Source organism: Bubalus kerabau, chromosome 2 (genome assembly GCF_029407905.1).
Source record: "Bubalus kerabau isolate K-KA32 ecotype Philippines breed swamp buffalo chromosome 2, PCC_UOA_SB_1v2, whole genome shotgun sequence".
Classification (NCBI taxonomy): Eukaryota; Metazoa; Chordata; class Mammalia; order Artiodactyla; family Bovidae; genus Bubalus; species Bubalus kerabau.
Genome location: NC_073625.1, coordinates 24,091,024 through 24,111,899, shown reverse-complemented (window position 1 = coordinate 24,111,899; position 20,876 = coordinate 24,091,024). Strand labels below are relative to the sequence as shown.

The 20,876-nt window shown below is 40.8% G+C and overlaps 1 protein-coding gene across 10 annotated transcripts in view; it reads right to left on the bottom strand.

The window, feature by feature from the left end:
- Positions 1-20,621, bottom strand: part of TUSC3 (tumor suppressor candidate 3) — a 213,681-nt gene extending 193,060 nt beyond the window's left edge. For 3 of the 10 annotated variants that reach the window (XM_055567252.1, XM_055567254.1, XM_055567253.1), the window contains exon 1: positions 20,304-20,616. In XM_055567252.1, coding sequence (XP_055423227.1) covers positions 20,304-20,441 — 138 coding nt within the window. In that variant the 5' untranslated portion in view covers positions 20,442-20,616. Of the gene's footprint in view, positions 1-8,307; positions 8,417-19,372; positions 19,496-20,303 lie in introns of those variants that run through there. The other 7 variants (XM_055567246.1, XM_055567248.1, XR_008710093.1 and 4 more) reach the window with 6 other exon arrangements.
- Positions 20,622-20,876: the final 255 nt, after the last annotated feature.

The following is a 20,876-nucleotide window of genomic DNA, read 5'->3' as shown; positions in this document are numbered from 1 at the left end:
GGAAGATTTGGGAGAATGGCATTGAAACATGTAAAATATCATGTATGAAACGAGTCGCCAGTCCAGGTTCGATGCACGATACTGAATGCTTGGGGCTAGTGCACTGGGACGACCCAGAGGGATGGAATGGGGAGGGAGGAGGGTTCAGGATGGGGAACACATGTATACCTGTGGCGGATTCATTTTGATATTTGGCAAAACTAATAAAATTATGTACAGTTAAAAATAAAATAAAATTTAAAAAAATAATAATAATTTTAATTGTAAGTTTCCCAAGTGAAAAAGAAAATAAAATGTCTATTACTCTTTAAACTTATTTACCAGTTTAACTGGCATCCTGAGGTTGCAAGACACATGATCTGTTTAAAATAATCCTCATCATTTCCAAATACGTATTTCCGTAAATAACTATTCTCTCTGTACTGTGCAATTTCCAAACTGAGCTTTAAAATCACTAGGAAGATGGTTTCACTCCTTCCTTAGAGGTTTCAGCTTGTTCCTGTTCTTCCCACCAAACAGCCCCCACCACTGCATGAGGTCAAATCCCTTTAACAAGGATGGATACATGCACACACACACACATGCATGTTCATCTTCTTGCACTCCTGCTCATCTGACTGAACTGATACTTCAATTTTATTATCACTTCAATTTTATCACTTCAACTTTATAGCCTTACTGAACATATTTTATTAAATAATGTTGTTCTATACACTATCATAACTATCTATGTTGAGTTTGTAAGCCACCACTTTAAAGCACAGAAAAATCTACAAGTGCAAGCTCACCTAGTTTAGTAGGCAGAATTCTAAAATAATCCCCAGAGACCCATAACCTTATATAATTCCCTCCCCATGAGTATGGACAAGACTTGCGAATGTGATGGACTAGCACTTCTGTAATTATGTTACCTTATACAGCAAACATGTGCTGATGTAAAGTCAGTTAATTCTGAGTTACTCACAAGGGAGATTATACTAAGTGGTCCTGACCAAATTAGATGAGCACTGTAGAAGAAAGTGAAGAGTCAGAGAGGTGAGCCTACTGGCCTGGAAGAAAGCAAACGGCCATGTTTTAAACTGCCCATGGAGACAGCCACATGGCTAAGAACCAGAGGGTGACCCCCAACAGTGGAGAGAACACAGCCAGCAAGAAAATACACAACCAGGTTCTACAACTCCAGGAACTGAAATCTACCAACAACCTGAGTGAGTTAAGAAGAGGCTCTAGAACAGCCTGGCCACACCTGAACGTCAGCCTGGCAGCCTCTCAGCAGAGAATCCATATCTCTTACCTGTAGGAACTGTGAGAGGAGAAAAAAAAAGGGGGGGGTATTATTTTTAATCACTAAATCTGTGGTCATCTGCTATGCATCAATAGAAAACTAATACAGTCACAAACCACCTTTGTATTTATAGCCTATTTCTGAACGCTCCTAGGGACTATTCATCTTAAGAGGAAGAGATAAGTGTGATGGAAAGATACACTTCAAAGCGCTCTATTATTACAGCACACTTCCTAAGATTATTTCAGTAATAGGACAAGACACATTATATACAAACCACAAATGATAACGTCTCAGAAGAAAACCATGAGGAAACAGTGGTTGGTGTATCATCACACGACTCAACCCCCCGTGATAATTCTGTAACGACACCCTGGTTATAACAAAATGCTGGGGATGGTTTTTATCTCCAAAATCTCTGAAGACAGAGACTCCTGCTTAGTTGTCATTGCGGCTGTTTTTCCATTTCTTTCCTAGGTCTGAAAGCTGACTTAAAATCAATTCTTACCTCTTTTTATTAATCGTTCTAATCATCTATGTCCAGAAATCAATTATTATTGATGCATTTTAAATCAGAGACCAATGAATGATTATGCATTCATATTGGCTTATATCTCATAAAATGATCCAGAGCTGAAACAGTCTGTAAGAAATTTAGCTAGATTTAATACTGTTACACAAAAGGCCGCAATTTGTAAAAGATCAAATGTTGCCAAATTTCTACAAGATCATTTAGCAGAAGCAATATTCCATATATCCATGAAATACTGCAGACATGAAAAAATTTATCTGATACATAAAAATGCTGTAACATCAGGAAATTGGTTTGAGACCTTGGAAGTATGATATGGAGGAAATGAAGGTTACTGTTAACTGCCTAACAATTTCTCATTTTAAAACTGCAATACTGCCACCTAATCAAAGGAAAAGCTTATACAAAATTTTCAAGATCACAACTGATTTCCTACAGTTTTTGTATCTACAGTGAGTATTCCCCTAATTTCTTAGCTAGAACCTCTCGAGCTACTAAAATGAAAACCTTTCACTATCCTTAACCTTGCGACCCCATGGACTGTAGCCTGCCAGGCTCTTCGGTCCTTGGGGATTCTCCAGGCAAGAATACTGAAATGGGTTGCCGTGCCCTCCTCCAGAGGGGAGAAGGATCTTCACAACCCATGGCTCAAACTCAGGTCTCCCTTATTGCAGGCAGATTCCTAACCGTCTGAGCCACCAGGGAAACTGTGTGCTCACAGAAAAACCCCTGCTTTTGTATGAGTCAGACCTTCAAAACCTTAAGTTCTGCACCTCGTTCAGTCCCTGTCATCTACGGAACTCTTAGTCACTACCCTTCATCTTTCTTTTACTCTGAGTATTGAGTCAAGTCCACATAAACAATCTTACCTCCTAGGTAAGATTTCAGCTCTTTATCCTCATCACTTCCAATAACTAACCTCAACTCCAGCCCTTACGAGCAGGGTCTTATCTGGTACTGTTTCACCTCTGCAATGATAAACTGATATAACCCAATAATGACAAAAACCAGCTCTCCCAGTTCCCTCACTCTGGTTTCCCCTCAACACTCTGACCCGCCACTATCACTGGGGCCTTGCTTCTTTCCCCTCTCAGCACGGACAGTCTTTTATCTTCCAAGTCACTCACCCCACAGCATGTCTGTTAACTCCCCTTGCCACTCTTTCCATCTCCCACCTGAAACCTCCAACCCTGAAGCAATCCAACTGCCGACACTTCTTGTCCCTGCAGTTTCCCTTCTGGGTCAGCTAGAGGAAAAGAAAATCAAATAAGGATTATACAAAACTCATGATTTCTCAAATTATCTGACCCTTCCTGTGATTTAACAATGCTTCTTTGTTTTCCTATTCTGTGTAATGTGGGGGGTAATTCTAGGAAAATTACCTGATGCCTGTTCTAGCTACTTAAGACTAGTCACTGTCCTAGACAACTTACTCCTCCTCTTCAGTTCACCGTCCATCTCACAGAGGAAACGGTCTCGGCCACCAAAGGAACAAATGTGCCTGCAACTGTACCCCTTCTTTCACCCCCTTCTCTCATCAAAAGGTAAGAGAGGTCAATACTCCTTGTAACAATCCAAACAGCTTGTATTACAGAGCACTACAGGCTCCAATCTCAGCATTTGAAAAATAAAGGTGGATTTCGCCAACTCATGAGCTGGCAGGGAGACTGTGCTCACCCTCTTCACATGAGGACCCAGATGATACGAGTATCCACCGCGTCAAACATTCAGTCCCCTGCCAGAAGGAAAAAGACAATGGTGGAGCATGTAGTCACTCTCGGAGCCTCTGCCTGTCACGGACACACAACACCTCTGCTCACATCTCATGAGCCGAAGTCAGTCACGTGGCCAAGCCCGAGTTCACAGGTGTGGGAAACTGCAATCCTATTACGGGCATGAAGAAAACCCAACACTATATCTGCAGCTTTGAGAGCTGCCACAGTGCCCTATGAAGCTAACCACACCCGAGTCTCCAGCTCCCACTCCCCTCTCACCACCTAGCTCTGCTTGGGTTGCCTTCTCTCTTCACCTGTCAACCTCTTCTCCAGCTCCCTCCCACTTAACTCTCCATCCTTCCCCAGTGGAAGTGCCTGAAAAGAGGCGCTGGCTGTCTCCGCTTCCTCTTGACCCACTCAGGTACTCACTCACTCCCTTCCAGTTGCCGGCCCAGCACTGTAGTCAAAGGGCTCTGGCTAAATCCAAAGGACTCTCTTACTAGTTTTTGTTTAGCCTGTTGCCATTCGCCTCTGCTGACCTCTCTCTTGCTGGAACATTCTTCTTCTGTGCCATCTCCTGTGCGGGGTTTCTTCCTAGCTCTCCGGTGGCGCAGCCTTGGTCTCTTCTGCAAGCCTGCCTTCTGGAGGACAGTGTCACACCGGTATCCCTGAGGGTCTGCCTCTGCTCTCTGTTTTCACCCTACGTACTCTGGCAGGGTGATTTTTAACCACCACCAAAAATTCAGTTCCCACTGATGCTAATGATTTCCAAAGCCATTTCACGTCAGCCCAAATCAAAAGTCTGTATTTGTGCATTCTACCACCTCTGAGACACCTCAGCTTAGATTCCGCCCACGTATCGCACACAGTCCTAGAAGGGAACATATCTTCCTTCCAAAATCTCACCTTTCTCTTGTTTCCCATTTCAGTAAATAGAATTTCTGTTTTACCAAGCAATGGACTCCTTATTCTTGCCTTTCTCTTCATCCCACACGCAACTGATCACCAACAGCTGCCAAGTCTGGCTCACAGAGTTCAAAAATCCAGTGACCATTCTGTATTCTCATGGCCACAACCTATAAAGAGTCATCATCAACTCTCATGTCCATTCCTGCCAGAGCCTCTTGAGCAGACTGCTGCTGTTCCTCCAATTTCACATTCCCACCTCAGCTGATCGCCACAGCATTGCCACAGCAATACTCCTAAATGTGAGCCTCCTCCTCACCTCCAAGATAAAACCTTTCAATTCTCCCCACTGACTTCAAGGTCAAGGCTCACAGGGACCCTTGGGATTTGACTCCAGTTTCCATTCCAGCCTCAAGCCCTGTCACCCCGCCCACCCTGTGCATTCTAAGCCAAGCCATGTCGACCTACTTTGAGTTCCCTGAATTTGCTGTGCTTTTTCATACTTCTGGACCTTCACAGTACTAGTTCTTCTTCTTAGAACACTCCTTCCTTCATTAAATCATTTCCTATGTGTACCTTCCATCCTAAAGAAAATCAACCCTGAATATCCACTGGAAGGACTGAAGCTGAAGCTCCAGTACTTTGGCCACCTGATGCAAAGTGCCAACTCACTGGGAAAGACCATGATGCTGGGACAGAATGAGGGCGAAAGGAGAAGGGAGCAGCAGAGGATGAGACGGTTGACCAGCATTATCAACTCAATGCATATGACTTTGAGCAAACGCAGGGAGACTGTGGAGGACAGGAGAGCCTGGTGTGCTGCAGTCCGTGGGGTCACAAAGACTTGGACATGATTAGTGACTGAACAACAACAAATGTGTACCTTCAGTTTTCAGCTCACCCCAGTGTGCTAACCGAACACCATGGCACCCATCCGTTTCCAGTTTATTCATTTCTCACACCACATTATAAATAACTGTTTTCCTGTCTGAATCTCCTTCTACGCTAGGAGCAGTAGAAAATATCAGGACAGTGGCTGTCTTATTCGCTACTTTACCTCCAAAAGACAGCATGATATCTGACATGCAGTATTCATCAACAGATGATTGTTGAAAAAAAGGAACAATAGATCACATTTTAGAGACATGTCAGTGACATGGCCCTTTACTCAGTAATGTGTGCCATCTTTTAGGGAGATGACACTCAAACTTATTTTCTATCACTTACTTCAATTATATCTATTTAAAATAATCCCAAAGGACATAATGTGAAAAAAAATACATTATTTAAGAAATCAATAACCAGAAGAACAATCACAAAATTTAAAAGACTCCTCCACTTAGGACTTCTGTTATGATTATGATTACTTATAGACAAGTAAGACTAGGAACTCCCTACAATAAAGAAGTTTAGATTTTGGTAAGATTTGAATAAAATAATACAGAAAGGCTCCCTGGGATCATCTACTATGACATGAAGGAATCCTGTGAAAATGCAAAAACAAAACAAATGGGCTGTAATCTATGTAAAAATGCCATAGAGCTAACCTAACTTTACAAAGGAAAACACCACTGTTTCCTTCACCAGTTCCTTTTTAGATAATGAAGTATGTTCTTTCGTTCTGCTAACATATATCTCGAACCCTAGAGACTGGTGCTAATGATGGTACTCAGAAAACTGACTACTTCTTTAAGGTTTCTTATCTATGATGAGTTACTACAGAAATAGTAACTATGCCATATTGAAAACTAGAGCGGTGTACAGAAATAGCTTATTATTTTAATTTGTGGCTTTGTAGATTATATATTTGAAATGGGAAAAGATAGGCAAGTGTAAATCTAATTGCTATTTGACAGTCAAATAGAAAGAACTTGCATAGCCCTGCCACCATTAGTTTCAGATATCCTCTATGGATCATATAACTCACTGTTAAAAACTAGTGTTAGTAAAGGTTCTTTATGATAAGGACATTGTATTCAAATCAGAGCAGAACTATTACTAAGATTCAACCTCTAAGACAATATTACCTTTGATATTTAGCGAAACTACCATAAATCATTCAAATATCATATTTCCGATAATTTTACCATCTAAAAAGGATCTAAGCAAATGTTTAATCCAATAGCTTCTAATACAGTGTTTCAGGTTTAAAAACAAAATAAAATTTTAAAAAAAATCTAATAAACAGGACGGATGCTCACGCCAGAAAAATCCATTTATGATATAAATGAAAAATGTTTATAATTTCAGAGGGCCAATGGGAAGCTTTTCCTATTTAACCTAGATTCAGACATCCTGATCTTTTTCAATGTTCTCATTTTACAACCGAACTGATGTTTCAAAAGGTTAAGTGCCTGGCCCAAGAGCACAGAGTTTATATCAAAGAACCTGGAACCCACAGTTCATTTTCTAGAACTAACTTTTATTAAACCCTTAACCTTTTGTAAAGTTCACATTTCATTTCGTCTTCAAACCAACTTCAAGTTGGGAATTACTCTAATTTATAAAGAAGGAAACTGTGGTCTAAATAATTTGCAAAGATAAACAATGTAGCTAGAATTTACATTATGGGCTTTTCACATTTTCATTCCACTTTATAAAGACTACCAAACAGTAAAATAAGAAGAAAAGACAATGAGAAAGCAAATGACCAAAGCAAATTATACAGGGTGTCACACATTGTCAATTAAAGGCCAAAGAAAGGTGACAATTAAAATCAATAACAAAAAAAAAAATAGAGGTGATAGTGGCATTCAAATAATCTGTGCTATCCGTCATTCTGCTACAAAGCCATGTGTAAAGTCAAGTCGCACAAGTCAAGGCTGCTGAACTTTCAAAAAAGAAGGCAAGAAGAGTGACATCAGCATCATGTCAGCATAAGACGACCTTCATTTTTATCGTCCCCTCCCCTCAACAACAAAAATTCAGCACCCACTGAAAAATAAAAGTAACTCTGTAAGAGCTGAGGAATCCAGAAACCCAAACTGAGCTGACTGGTGGAACACTATCTCTGTCAGAGCAAACATTCAAAGTCTGGAAAAGGAGAGCATTTACTCACATGTGCAGATATCAACGTAAGGAACCAAGGATCACAAAAATCAGGTAAATATGACACCACCAAAGGAGACTAATAATGTTTGATAATGGATACTAAAAACGTGCAGATCTAAGAACTATCAGACAAATTTCTTAAAGAATTTTATTGACCTACAAGAACATGCAGACAAATGAAATTAGGAACACAATGCTTCAACCAAACGAGAAGATCAACAACAACAACAAAAAAAATAGAAATAAAAAAACCAGAAATCCCAGAATACAAAAATACAATACCTGATCAGAAGAATTCAACAGAGTTTCAAAACCAGACTCAACCACAGAAAAGAAAGAATCAGGACAACTGAAATCATCCAGTCAGAGAAACAAAAGATTGAAGAAAGCCTACAGGAATTATGGGACACAATCGAAGGAACAATGCTTGCATTATAGGAATTCCAGGAGGAGAAGAGAAAGAAAAGGGGACAGAAAGTATATTTAATGCAACAACAGAAGAAAACCTGTAGACGGAAATAGACCTCCAATTCTAAGACGTACAAAGCATGCTAAATATGTTACACCCAAACAGGGCTTCCCAAGTGGTGCAGTGGTAAAGAATCCAATTGCCAATGCAGGAGATGCAAGTTCAATCTCTGGGTCAGGAAGATCCCCTGATGCAGGAAATGGCAACCCATTCAGTACTCTTGCCTAGACAATTTCATGGACAGAGGAGCCTGGCAGGCTACAGCCCACAGGTTTGCCAAGAGTTGTACACAAGTGAGTGTGCACACAGACACAGACACACACACGCAGGGCTACACTGAGACACTTACCAAATACGGTAACAAGTCAAACAGGAAAAGTAACCATGATAAAATGGTCACTGCCGAATCTTTAATCATTTGAAGAAAGTAATGATGACATTCTCAACACCCAGAATCTGTCACATAAGAAAGTATTTATGAAAAATTATGCACTTCAAATGTCTTTAAAAGTTTCTTTTGAAATGCCAAATCAATTTATGCTACTCATGAAAATTCACGTTGGAAACATAAAACCAACCGCAGAACATCCTGGGAATTCATTCACTAACATAAGCACCAAAGCTAGCAATTCATTAAGCACTTATGTTCCAGGCACTATGCTAAATACCTTAGAGGATTATCTCATGAAGGGTCACAACTCTACAGCAGGGACTAACAGACTATCTCTACTTTTCACATAGAGAAGTTGAAGCTTAGAGAGATTAAGTAATTTGACCAAAGTAGCTTTACTAAGCATCTACCAAGTACAAGGCACTATGCCTGCATATGGAGGATAGAAATATAAAAATAAACCTACAACCCTTCTTCTCAAAGGGCCTGTAGAATAAAAGGAACGACAGACAACAGGCAATAATTCACCCAAGAGCCATAAAGAAGCAGCACACAGACCATCGATGTGAGCACAGGGTGCGTGCGTGCTAAGTCACTTCAGTCGTGTCCAGCTCTGAGACACTATACAACCCCATGGACTATAGCCTGCCAGGCTCCTCTGTCCATGGGATCCTCCGGGCAAGAATATTATAATGCGTTGCCATGCCCTCCTTCCGGGAATCTTTCCACCCCAGAGATCAAGCCCATGTCTCCTGTGTTGCAGGCAGATTCCTTATCCACTGAGCCACCTGGGAAGCACAGGGTAGGAATTCCTGATTCTAAATGGAGAGGAAGGAGTAACCTGTTTAAGTTAACCCTAGAGAGAAGCATGTACCAGTGGCGAGATCTACAACAGGAGAGTTAGACAAAGTCTCTCTCAGGAAAAGCACTCAATAGCGTGAAAAGAACATTGAGTCCATTTTACTGGCATTTAAAACAGTACTCCTCCAAGACAGCATTGGTTAGAAAAGTCCCAGGGGACATCTTCGGCTGGGGTGAAGGAAGAGGTGGCAAAAAAAAATCACAAGTGAGTAAAGGTTTGAAACCTAGTAAAATGTGACCTGATTTCGGACTCTGGCAAACATATGTGTGAAGATGCTTTACTTAGTGTCAGAGATTGTAGGAGGCATCACGTGGGAAAGAAAGATGGAATAGAAACTTTCATACTTTCTGAATTCATGTAGGTTACAGAGTTCTGTCTTTTGTGACTTTAGGCTCCCCTCAGCCTAAGTTCCTTTATTTAAACAACTTGCTAAAGAAAATGATGGTCTACGTTTATAAATTATGTTCTCAAAGGGGTCAACTCTAAGTATCATTAAAGTTCATAAAAGATCAGTTATGAAAAGACAATCAAAATAAAAAAGAGGGGAGAGGCAGAAACAAGGAAGGAGTAACTGAGCATGGGGATGGGGAAATACAACCCTGGTGGCAGCCAGCTTTGTTGTTTAGCCTGGAATCGGATTTTCCTGCCTTATCATTCTACAGCGCAGTGTTTAAACCTCCTCGCCCCCCGCACCCCCACACACATCCAGTTACTATCCTCTTGACGATGTGGAGTCCACTGGGCATCAGAGTCCAGGACTCAGGCAGCTCTCAGTAGGAAGCCAAGCTGAGTCACAGGGCCATTATGATTCTGTTACACCTTGACTCAGTCACTCTTTCTCCCCGTAAAGGCTCCAAAAGGGGGGAAAAATGTACAGGAAACAAGCGCAGGACATAGCAAAGCCACTCCACTTTCATGAGTATGAGAAAAATCTTTTATTCCCTTTGAAAGATTTCACTGTTAAAAAAAAAAAAAAAATGAACCAATCAACACTGCACAAAACCAGCTCTTTGAGAAAGGTCCCTGTTTTTCTGCTCAACTTTAACTCAAATGTTAACTGAAAGTTTATTAAAATAAGATCTTTTTAAAAAGAAAATATCTTCCTGAATTTTATTTCACATATGTTTAAGTTACATATCAACCTCTTACAAGTGCAAAAGGGATAAGTAATTTTTTTTAAAACATTAACACAGAAAGTAGCATATGGCAAATATATCTCAGGTATACTTCCTCTCTTCTATTCTTCTTGGGCTAATAGCTTTAAAGGCACATAACAAATTTATGCCTAATTTCTTTCCTACCATCTTTTGAACATAATTTTTGGAAAGAGAATTTCATTTCATACAATAAAAATGAAATTATTTCAATAAAAGGAACACATGACTATTCACTTCAAAGACAAACACAAACTTCTAATACTGACCACTGATATTCAACAACTGGCAATGACTATATATACTTAATGGTCCTTCACTAATATTTAATAACTAACTCATATAGCAAAGTAATTGTTAGGTGACTAAAGCATAGTGTAGAAAGAGTTCTTTGGAGCAAGGCTGTAAACTTACAAGTTGTACAGTCACGTATAAAATTCTTAATGCAAGATGACCTTTCTCAGTACAATGCTTTCAAATACAAAAAATCAGAAAATTCAATTTGAAATGTAAACAATAAGAAGGGCTTCCCAGGCATCCCAGTGGTAATGCAGGAGACATAAGAGAAGCTGCTTCAATCCCTCCAGAAAAGATCCCCTGGAGGAGGGCACAGCAACCCACTACAGTATTTTTGCCTGAAGAATCCTATGGACAGAAGAGCCTGGCAGGCTACAGTCCATAGGGTTACAAAGAGTCAGACACAACTGAAGTGACTTAGCACAAACAATAAGAAAGCTTGTTAACTCAACAAGGAGTCCACAGTTAGGGCAATTCCAAGGCTAGTTAAGTCATGCCATCAAGTACCCCTGGCTCTTCCCTCTTTTCTACTCTGCCATCATGAACTTACTGGTTTTGATCTAAGGCTTGTATTTTCGTGGTTCAAGATGAGTTTAGCAACTCAAGCATCACATCCTGATACACACATTCAAAGACAGGAAGAGAGAATTACCCCCACCCCAATCTTGGGTCCTTTATAAAGGAGGAGGAGGAAACTTCCAAAAACCCTGCATAACTGTATCATATGCTCACTCCTAAACCAATAATTAGAAAGGTACTGGATAATCGTGATGATCTTCGACAAATGAAAATGACTGCTTGGGGCTTGGGACAGTCCCAATTTCTCCTATTACTTAAATCAAACCAAGGAATACTGTTAACAAAGACAAAGGTAAGGCAAACAAAACTGTCCCAACCACCAAGATATTGTGAAGATTATAATCAATTTAAGTGAAATGCCTGGCATTACATCTTCTATCTACACTGACATTTTTCTCATGTCCTGATACAATTTAAGCCTTAATTCTAACTCCCAAGTTTGTTAAATTCACTAAATTACAGGAAGGCTTCTCATTCAATTTAATATTTAATATGATTAGTAAGCAGAGTTCACAATTTGTAGTCAATTTTGTACCTCAAGTTTTACCACAAAAATCCTATGTACTAACTTTCCAATGGTTTGCCTTCTTTCTGGGCAGAGAGGACACAATCTTTACAAAAGTTGAGTCAAATCATGTTGATAACAATATTAAGCCACCTCTAAAAATACGTATCTAAAATAAACAGACAACAGTTCCATTAAATAAAATCAATACCACAATTTACCTAACCTATAGTGTGGTGCCCCCCTTTTCATTACAGGTAGCTGAGCTCTCAGTAGCATTCAGGGGAAAGAAACTTCCTTTTCCAATTTCAAACATCAAAATATTAATAGGTATCTTCACATAAGCATCCAAAAACGTAGTAACCAAAAAAAAAAAGTAACCAAAAAAATGCAGTAACAATAAATATGTTAGAAAATACTTCCTTTCTTTCTTAACTTTTTTCAGTTCATTAATGGCTTCAGGATGCTATGCTTCTAAGTTAGGACTTCTCATCACAGATTTGTGAAACATGCTGTAATATAAGCTCACTGTTGATACTGACCTTTTTCCTTTTGACATTAAACTGAAGGGGACAACCAGGCAGGTAGGTAGACAGGTACCTATTACTACAACAACAAAAAGACACTCTCTATTCTTCTTAATACTATTTTGAAGTTTTCCAATTCAAACTAAGTATTTCTGTGTTTTACATCTCTATGTGTAGTATTTTGCAAGATATTAAATCTCCTTAAATCTATGTACAACTCTGCAAGAAATTATGTGAAGTCAGCCTTGTGTACAGTGTGCAAAACATAAGAGCTACCAATATATATATATGGCAACTGATTACTTAAAAATTAGGTTAAAATGTGTTCCCCATAAAACAACGTAACAGCAATGAGAAAACAGATGGGCAGAGGGCAGGGTGGACAATTTCCTTTTAGATATGCTCAATTTGAGAAGCTGCAGGAATCTGGCCAATAGACAGGAAAAAAAAAACTAGAGAGATTAACATAAATACTACCTATTTGGTCCACATATGTACACGCATGCACGTACACACACACACACACACACACACACACAGAGACACAAAGTGTTAGATGACAAATACGTATCGCTTCATGATCTACCTGTCCTCTAGTAGGAAAAACGTTACTCTGACACTAAGCCCAAGGTAAATTTTCTGGTGGGATTGGATCATGCTGTTGTTCAGTTGCTCCGTCATGTCTGACTCTTTGCAACCCCATGGACTGCAGCACGTCAGGCTTCCCTGTCCTTCACCATCTCCCCGAGTTTGCTCAAATCCATGTCCACTGAGTGGGTGATATCATCCAACCATCTCATCCTCTGTCACCCCCTTCTCCTGCCTTCAACCTTTCCCAGCATCAGGGTCTTTTCCAATTGAGTGGGCTCTTCACATGGTCTAATATACCAATAAAACCTGGAGGCTACTTAAGGTAGTCACAGCCATACTGATCACTCTTATATCCAAACTCACTATTTAAGGCAAAACAAAACATGCACAAGTAAATATGGCCAAAAAAAAAAAAAGTTAACAAACAACTGATGAATCTGTGGGTCAAGTTTCACACTGCTGTCCATTCTGTCTCCGCGTCCTCCACGTGACAAGAACACCTACAAGGGACTGAGCGTGCAGGTGCTGTGTCTATGCACAGGAAACTATCCTCAAGTGCTCATTTTGACAAAGGTACGGTCCTTTACATCAGCAGACAGGTCACAGGTTTCTACATAACTTGCAAGCACAGGCACTGACTGTTCTACAGTATCTTTTCAAGGATGTCTGTACAGCACACAACTTTGTGACACGGGGTCCCTTCCAGAACACACAACAGGTCCGTTCACTTTCTACTTTAATGAAGATGGTGTCTTCCTCTAGAGCTGAAGCCAGATATGTTTACTGCCCATTATGAAAGATCTGGGTCCACAAGCTCAAGGTTCTCTTCTGCTCCAAAACTTACATTCCTGGTGTCAGCTGGCCTGGGTCACCAGCACAAACGCTGATATTCTGGCAATTCTACTGCTGTAATAAACTGTCCAGCTGTGACCCAGGAGTCCTGTGCCTTCTGCCATTACCCATGAGACTGCAGCAGGCGAAACATTCACAGTTACTGACAAGCAGTTTTGGCCATACTAAGTAAGACCTGTCATTTCCAATTACTCTTCAAGGAGTTACCGTACACAAAATCTAATCTACATGACACAACAATCTGACATCACCATGACTGCTGTACGTGTGGATACATATCAATGTATAATTACTATGCATTTCTTCAAGTTGTGTTCATATATTTACATGCTATTTCTTCCACCTAAGTTCTCTGGTTAAAGGTAAAATCGAAATCCACTGCTTAGTTTCATCCTTTCCTTACCATTTGCTAAGACAGTAAAGTATTTCAGGGCTGTATCACTAAAAAGTAACTGGATACTGGTACATACTTCTTAGTGTTAAATGTGCTTACAGAAGTTATCTCAGAGGCAACTAATAATGTTACTTCTCTTAAAAAAATGAGTCACTTAACGTTTCATATTGCACGTTCATTGTTACCTACATGTTCTAGCCTGTTAGCTAATCACTTTCCTTGCAGAAAGTATAATATATATTATAGTTGTCCTTCAGTATCTGATGGAAAGACCCTGATGCTGGGAAAGATTAAGGGCAGGAGAAGGGAACGACAGAGCATGAGATGGTTGGATGGCATCAGACTCGATGGACATGAGTTTGAGCAAACTCTGGGAGTTGGTGATGGACAGGGAAGCCTGGTGTGTGGCAGTCCAAGGGGTCGCAAAGAGAAATGACTGAGCGACTGAATTGAACTGATCTGATGGAAATTAGTTCCAAGATCCAGCAGATACCAAAATCTGAAACTACTCAAGCTCTTTATCGTACCAAATGGTGGGGCGACAGCTGGCCCTTTGTGTCTGCAGATACAGGATCCACTGATATGCAGAGCTGACGGCAGCTACTTTTGATGGTGGCAAAGTCACTAAGTCCACTGGAAATATTACAGAATTTGAGCTCTTTTTCTACTATTAGAAGAAGTCATTACAGATTGAAACAATTCTAAATGAAGCTAATTAAACAATGTAAGAAACAGAGCAACTGTCAAAATAATGGAAACCCATGAGACACCAGAAATGCAAATGATATACTATTAAGAAACTAAAGTCTCCCACAAATCCATACCACTTAACATGAGGATTTAAAAATCAATTAACAAGACTGTATTCAATGTAACTAAGGAAGTGGACTATAAAAATCTCTAGTTGATTTTCTTTCCCTATTCACTTATTTCTCTTGACTATATTCTTAAATAAAGAATATAGGAAAGCTAACTATATTTAGTGAATGAAAATGTCTTCTTAAACAAATAAGTATATACAAATATAGACACACACATAGCCATGAATATACCAACTGTTCCATGATATAAAAACCTCCTTTTGGGAAGTTCTCAAACAATGTAAGAGTTTGGAATTCCCAGTGTTTCAAAATAAAATAAGTAACAGACAATTTATTCCATAAACCATAATTTAGTTATTACAAAGTCAGTTAACTTAGCAAAAAAAATGTTACATATTTTAGGATTTCATTATGTCTATCCTCTTTCATTTAAATCAGGACACATAATTACAGCACCCAAATTACTGATCATTTGTTATGTGCATTGTACTAAACACTTTAAATTTAGTCTTATTTAATCCCAACAACCCTGAAATGTAGGTATTATGTCTGTATTTTTAAGAAACATAACTAAAATTCAGGAAGTTAAGTGATTTGAAATCAAATAATCAGACAGGGCATGAACTTTAACCACACCATCGGTTCTATTAAAAACCTATAATGGTACTATTACTGTCATAAATGTGACTTCCTTAAAAGCACCCAGTGTCCAGTTTCTGATTCTAGGTTCAACTGTAGGTTTCCATTTGGATTCCCCAGCACAAAAGAAAACACCATCCATGCCAAGTCAGATATTCTGGCACTTATGTTAGTAGTATTTATTGTAGTAAATTAAGTTCCAACTGTTATATTTTTCTGGTTCAATGGTGTCAAATCTCATACTGCGCATCAGGTTCTAATCTCAGCAAAAAAACAACCAACCAACCACATATGGTCAAAACAACACTGTAATAGTCCTAGAAAAATAAAACACTTGAGACTAATCACTTTCCGGTAATGCCAATAAAGAATGTTTTTCTCTCAGTATTTGAAGAGACCAGCGTTTGGATTTTTTTTTAATTATAGGATAATTGCCTTACAGAATTTTGTTTTCTGTCAAACCTCAACATGAATCAGCCATAGGTATGTATATGTCCCTTCCCTCTTGAACCTCCCTCCCATCTCCCTCCATCCCACCCCTCTAGGTTGAAATAGAGCCCCTGTTTGAGCTCCCTGAGACATACAGCAAACTCCCATTGACTATCTATTTTATATATGGTAATTTTAAGTTTCCATGTTACTCCTTCCATACATCTCACCCTCTCCTCCTTTCTTCCCATGTCCATAAGTCTATTCTCTATGTCTGTTTCTCCACTGCTGCCCTGAAAATAAATTCTTCAGTACCATTTTTCTAGATTCCATATATATGCATTAGTATATGATATTTATCTTTCTCTTTCTGACTTACTTCACTCTGTATAACAGGCTCTAGGTTAATCCACCTCACTAGAACTGACTCAAAGTTGTTCCTTTTTATGGCTAAGTAATACTCCACTGTGTCTATGTACCACAACTTCTTAATCCATTCATCTGTCAATGGACATCTAGGTTGCTTCCATGTTGTAGCTTTGTAAATAGCACTGCAATGAACATTGGGGTACATGTGTCTTTTTCAATTTTGGTTTCCTCAGGGTATATGCATGCCTAGGAGTGGGACTGGTTGGTCATACGGTGGTTTTACTCCTAGTTTTTTAAGAAATCTCCATACTGTCTTCTCTAGTGGCTGTATCAATTTACATTCCCACCAACAGTGCAAAAGGGTGCCCTTTTCTCCACACCCTTGCCAGCATTCACTGTTTGTAGACTTTGATGGTGCACATTCTGACCGGTGTGAGGTGATATCTCATTGTAGTTTTGATTTGCATTTCAATTGCACTCATCTCACACGCTAGTAAAGTAATGCTCAAAATTCTCCAAGCCAGGCTTCAGCAATATGTGAACCGTGAACTTCCTGATGTTCAAGCTGGTTTTAGAAAAGGCAGAGGAACCAGAGACCAAATTGCCAACATCTGCTGGATCATGGAAAAAGCAAGAGAGTTCCAGAAAAACATCTATTTCTGCTTTATTGACTATGCCAAAGCCTTTGACTGTGTGCATCACAATAAACTGTGGACAATTCTGAAAGAGATGGGAATACCAGAACACCTGATCTGCCTCTTGAGAAATTTGTATGCAGATCAGGAAGCAACAGTTAGAATTGGACATGGAACAACAGACTGGTTCCAAATAGGAAAAGGAGTTCGTCAAGGCTGTATATTGTCACCCTGTTTATTTAACTTATATGCCCAGTACATCATGAGAAACGCTGGGCTGGAAGAAACACAAGCTGGAATCAAGACTGCCGGGAGAAATATCAATAACCTCAGATATGCAGATGACACCACCCTTATGGCAGAAAGTGAAGAGGAACTAAAAAGCCTCTTGATGAAAGTGAAAGAAGAGAGTGAAAAAGTGGGCTTAAAGCTCAACATTCAGAAAACGAAGATCATGGCATCTGGTCCCATCACTTCATGGGAAATAGATGGGGAAACAGTGGAAACAGTGTCAGACTTTATTTTTCTGGGCTCCAAAATCACTACAGATGGTGACTGCAGCCATGAAATTAAAAGACGCTTACTCCTTGGAAGGAAAGTTATGACCAATCTATATAGCATATTCAAAAGCAGAGACATTACTTTGTCAACAAAGGTTCATCTAGTCAAGGCTATGGTTTTTCCTGTGGTCATGTATGGATGTGAGAGTTGGACTGTGAAGAAGGCTGAGCACCGAAGAATTGATGCTTTTGAACTGTGGTGTTGGAGAAGACTCCTGAGAGTCTCTTGGACTGCAAGGAGATCCAACCAGTCCATTGTGAAGGAGATCAGCCCTGGGATTTCTTTGGAAGGAATGATGCTAAAGCTGAAACTCCAGTACTTTGGCCACCTCATGAGAAGAGCTGACTCACTGGAAAATACTCTGATGCTGGGAGGGATTGGGGGCAGGAGGAGAAGGGGACGACAGAGGATGAGATGGCTGGATGGCATCACTGACTCGATGGACTTGAGTCTCAGTGAACTCCGGGAGTTGGTGATGGACAGGGAGGCCTGGCATGCTGCGATTCATGGGGTTGCAAGGAGTCGGACAGGACTGAGCGACTGATCTGATCTGATCTGAATGAGCGATATTAAGTATCTTTTCATGTATTTGTTAGCCATCTGTATGTCTTCTTTGGAGAAATGTCTGTTTAGGACCATAGTTTTGTTAACTGAGCATCAGAAAGAGAACTAGACTACATTTCAGAAATATTCGTGCTCATTTGGTAAAGCGTTAAAATTTCAGCTATTTGTTATTTTGCTCTTTTCCTTAAATATGTATATTCTACAATATCACCATGTAGCAGTATTAGACTCTCCTATTTAAGAGAAAGAAAAAGTTTTGGAAGACATCCTTTTTTAATCCTTAACAAGTTTCTCCAAAATATTGCATTTTTAAAATGCCTTTTATAAAAAGAATTTAATGGAAACAGATTTTCGTAATTTACGAAAGTTAGAGTTAGTCACTCAGTCATGTCTGACTCTTTGTGACCCCATGGACTGTGGCCACCAGGCTCCTCTGTCCACAGAATTCCCGCAAGAATACCGGAGTGGGTTGCTGTTTCCTTCTCCAGGGGATCTTCCCAACCCAAGGATCGAACCCAGGTTTCCCACAATGCAGGCAGACTCTTTACCAACTGAGCCACCAGGGAAGCCACTTATACTAAATTAATGCATGTTGTCACATGTTAAAGTAGTCATATTTAGAGATGCTAAGATGCTTTGAAGATGTGCACTTTACAGACCTCTATTGGGGCTTTTTTTTCTTTCAACTGAAAGAAACCATACTCACAGAAATCTTTCTAGGAGACAAATCATTAGAATTTTCCTGGAGTTCCTCATCGTTTTAATTGCCCTCTGCTTTGGTAATCCACACAAAAACTACTTTTCAAATCTCCTCCTTTTCTCAAGAAAAACTATGAAATCTAAAACTCTAAGAATGTATATAAATAGCAAGCGGTAGGGGGAAAAAATCGTTGTATTTGTAAATACAGTCTTAAGTTAACAGTGGTTCTTCACCAAAAATCCAGAATTCCACCAAGAATTTCGCTAAGGCCTATTTTCATGTTAAAATTTAAAAAGTTAAAGGGAAGAAAATATTTTAATCCAAAGTTGTTTCAAGCAAAGAGTACCAGAATTATTTTGTGTGTGAGGATTTTTTTTCACGCTCTCAACCCAGTTATCAAGAAAGCTCCGGTAACATTTGAAACCTGAATTAGACCCAGGTGTATGTAAATAAAACTTAACCGGGAAAAACCATTTTGAAAAAACCTCATTAATATGAGGAGACGCTCTCACTAAAATGACGTACAATTAGAAACCTTACTCACATTTCCGAATAATTTTTTTTTCTAATCCTTATCGATCGAGTATCCAAGGTAAAAGTTATCCAAGGACAACTGAAATTCACAAATAACTCGACAGTTACTTTAAATACAGTTACTTCAATCCTCGCCCTCGTCAAAGTTGTGCGTGTGTGCTGTGTTCTTGTCGCCACCCCACGACTGAAGCCCACCAGGCTCCTCCGTCCATGGGATTTCCCAAGCAAGATTCCGGAGTGAAATGCCATTTCCTCCTCCAGAGAATCTTCCCGACCCAGGGATCGAACCGAGCCTCCCCTGGCTCCTGCACTGACAGGCGAATTCTTTACCACTGAGCCACCAGAGAAGCCACTCATCAAAGTTATCAGAGGGCTAGGACTGAGGTCAGGTGATCTGAATTTCACAAACAAATGTGTGCAACCTAAATAATGTGAGGTTACTGGCACAATTATACCGTTAATTTAACCTAAGGAAAAATATACAGCTTTACAAGGGTTTAATAAAACACAGAATAACTTTAAACAGTCTCAATATGCTCTGTTGCCTCCTAAACGGATAACGAAGGGCGCGGGATAATGAACACAAGGAACAAACTGTTCCTTCGATGCAGGCTTCAAATATTCCTAAATGGTATTTTCACATCCAACACACCCCTTTTTACTGACTCAGGGGCCCCGAAGCTTAGCCTTCAACTAAGGGTCAAAAGCGCGCAGTGACCTAAGAGCGAGGGGCTTGGCGTTGTTTTCTGAGGAAGGACATGGCAACCCCACTTTTGAAACTGTGGGGCTCAAAGGACATGCGCAAAGGCCTGCCCGCCGACTCCGCCAGCACCCCCAAAAACAGCATCGCCCACGCCCGGCGGCCCATCTGCCTAGCAACGCGGCTCGCCCGCTCGGACCCGCCCCGGCCCTCCCAGGAATGCCCATGGGATTCGTCCTACCTCCTTTTTCTTCTGTCCTCCGCCGAGCTGGATGCACAGGAGCAGCAGGAGGAGGAGGAAAGGGAAGCTCCCGGTGGGGAGATACCGCGGCCGCCGCCCCGCCTGCCTCCGGCGTGAAGGAGCGCCCCTGGCACCCATCGCCGCAGGGCAGTGTCTCCTCCACGCGCGGTAACCGTGCGCGCCCAGCTCCTACCGGCACCCTATACCTGCCAGGCCAGCCTCCGGGAGCCCCCTGCCCGTGCCCCCGTGGATGCCTACGGCCTCGCCGGGGAGCGAGGAACCAACGGAGGACGCTGAGGAGAAAACTGACGGCGCATCCGGTTCACCGGGAGAGGAGACCTGGAAAGACCCGGGATGGGGCAGGAAGTGGGCGTGGCCAGGGAGCGGGGGCCTCGGCGAGCCGCGCTGCGCGGCGCACGCAGCCCGCGATCTGTGGGAGACCCGCGCGGCGGCGGAGGGCGTGGTCCTCTATGCCGGCTCGCCGATCGGAACCCTAGGCTGACCTGCCGCTGAAACCAGCACCTGCTCCCGGGGATATTAAAGGGTCTTGTTTATCCAACGCTCTACCTGGAA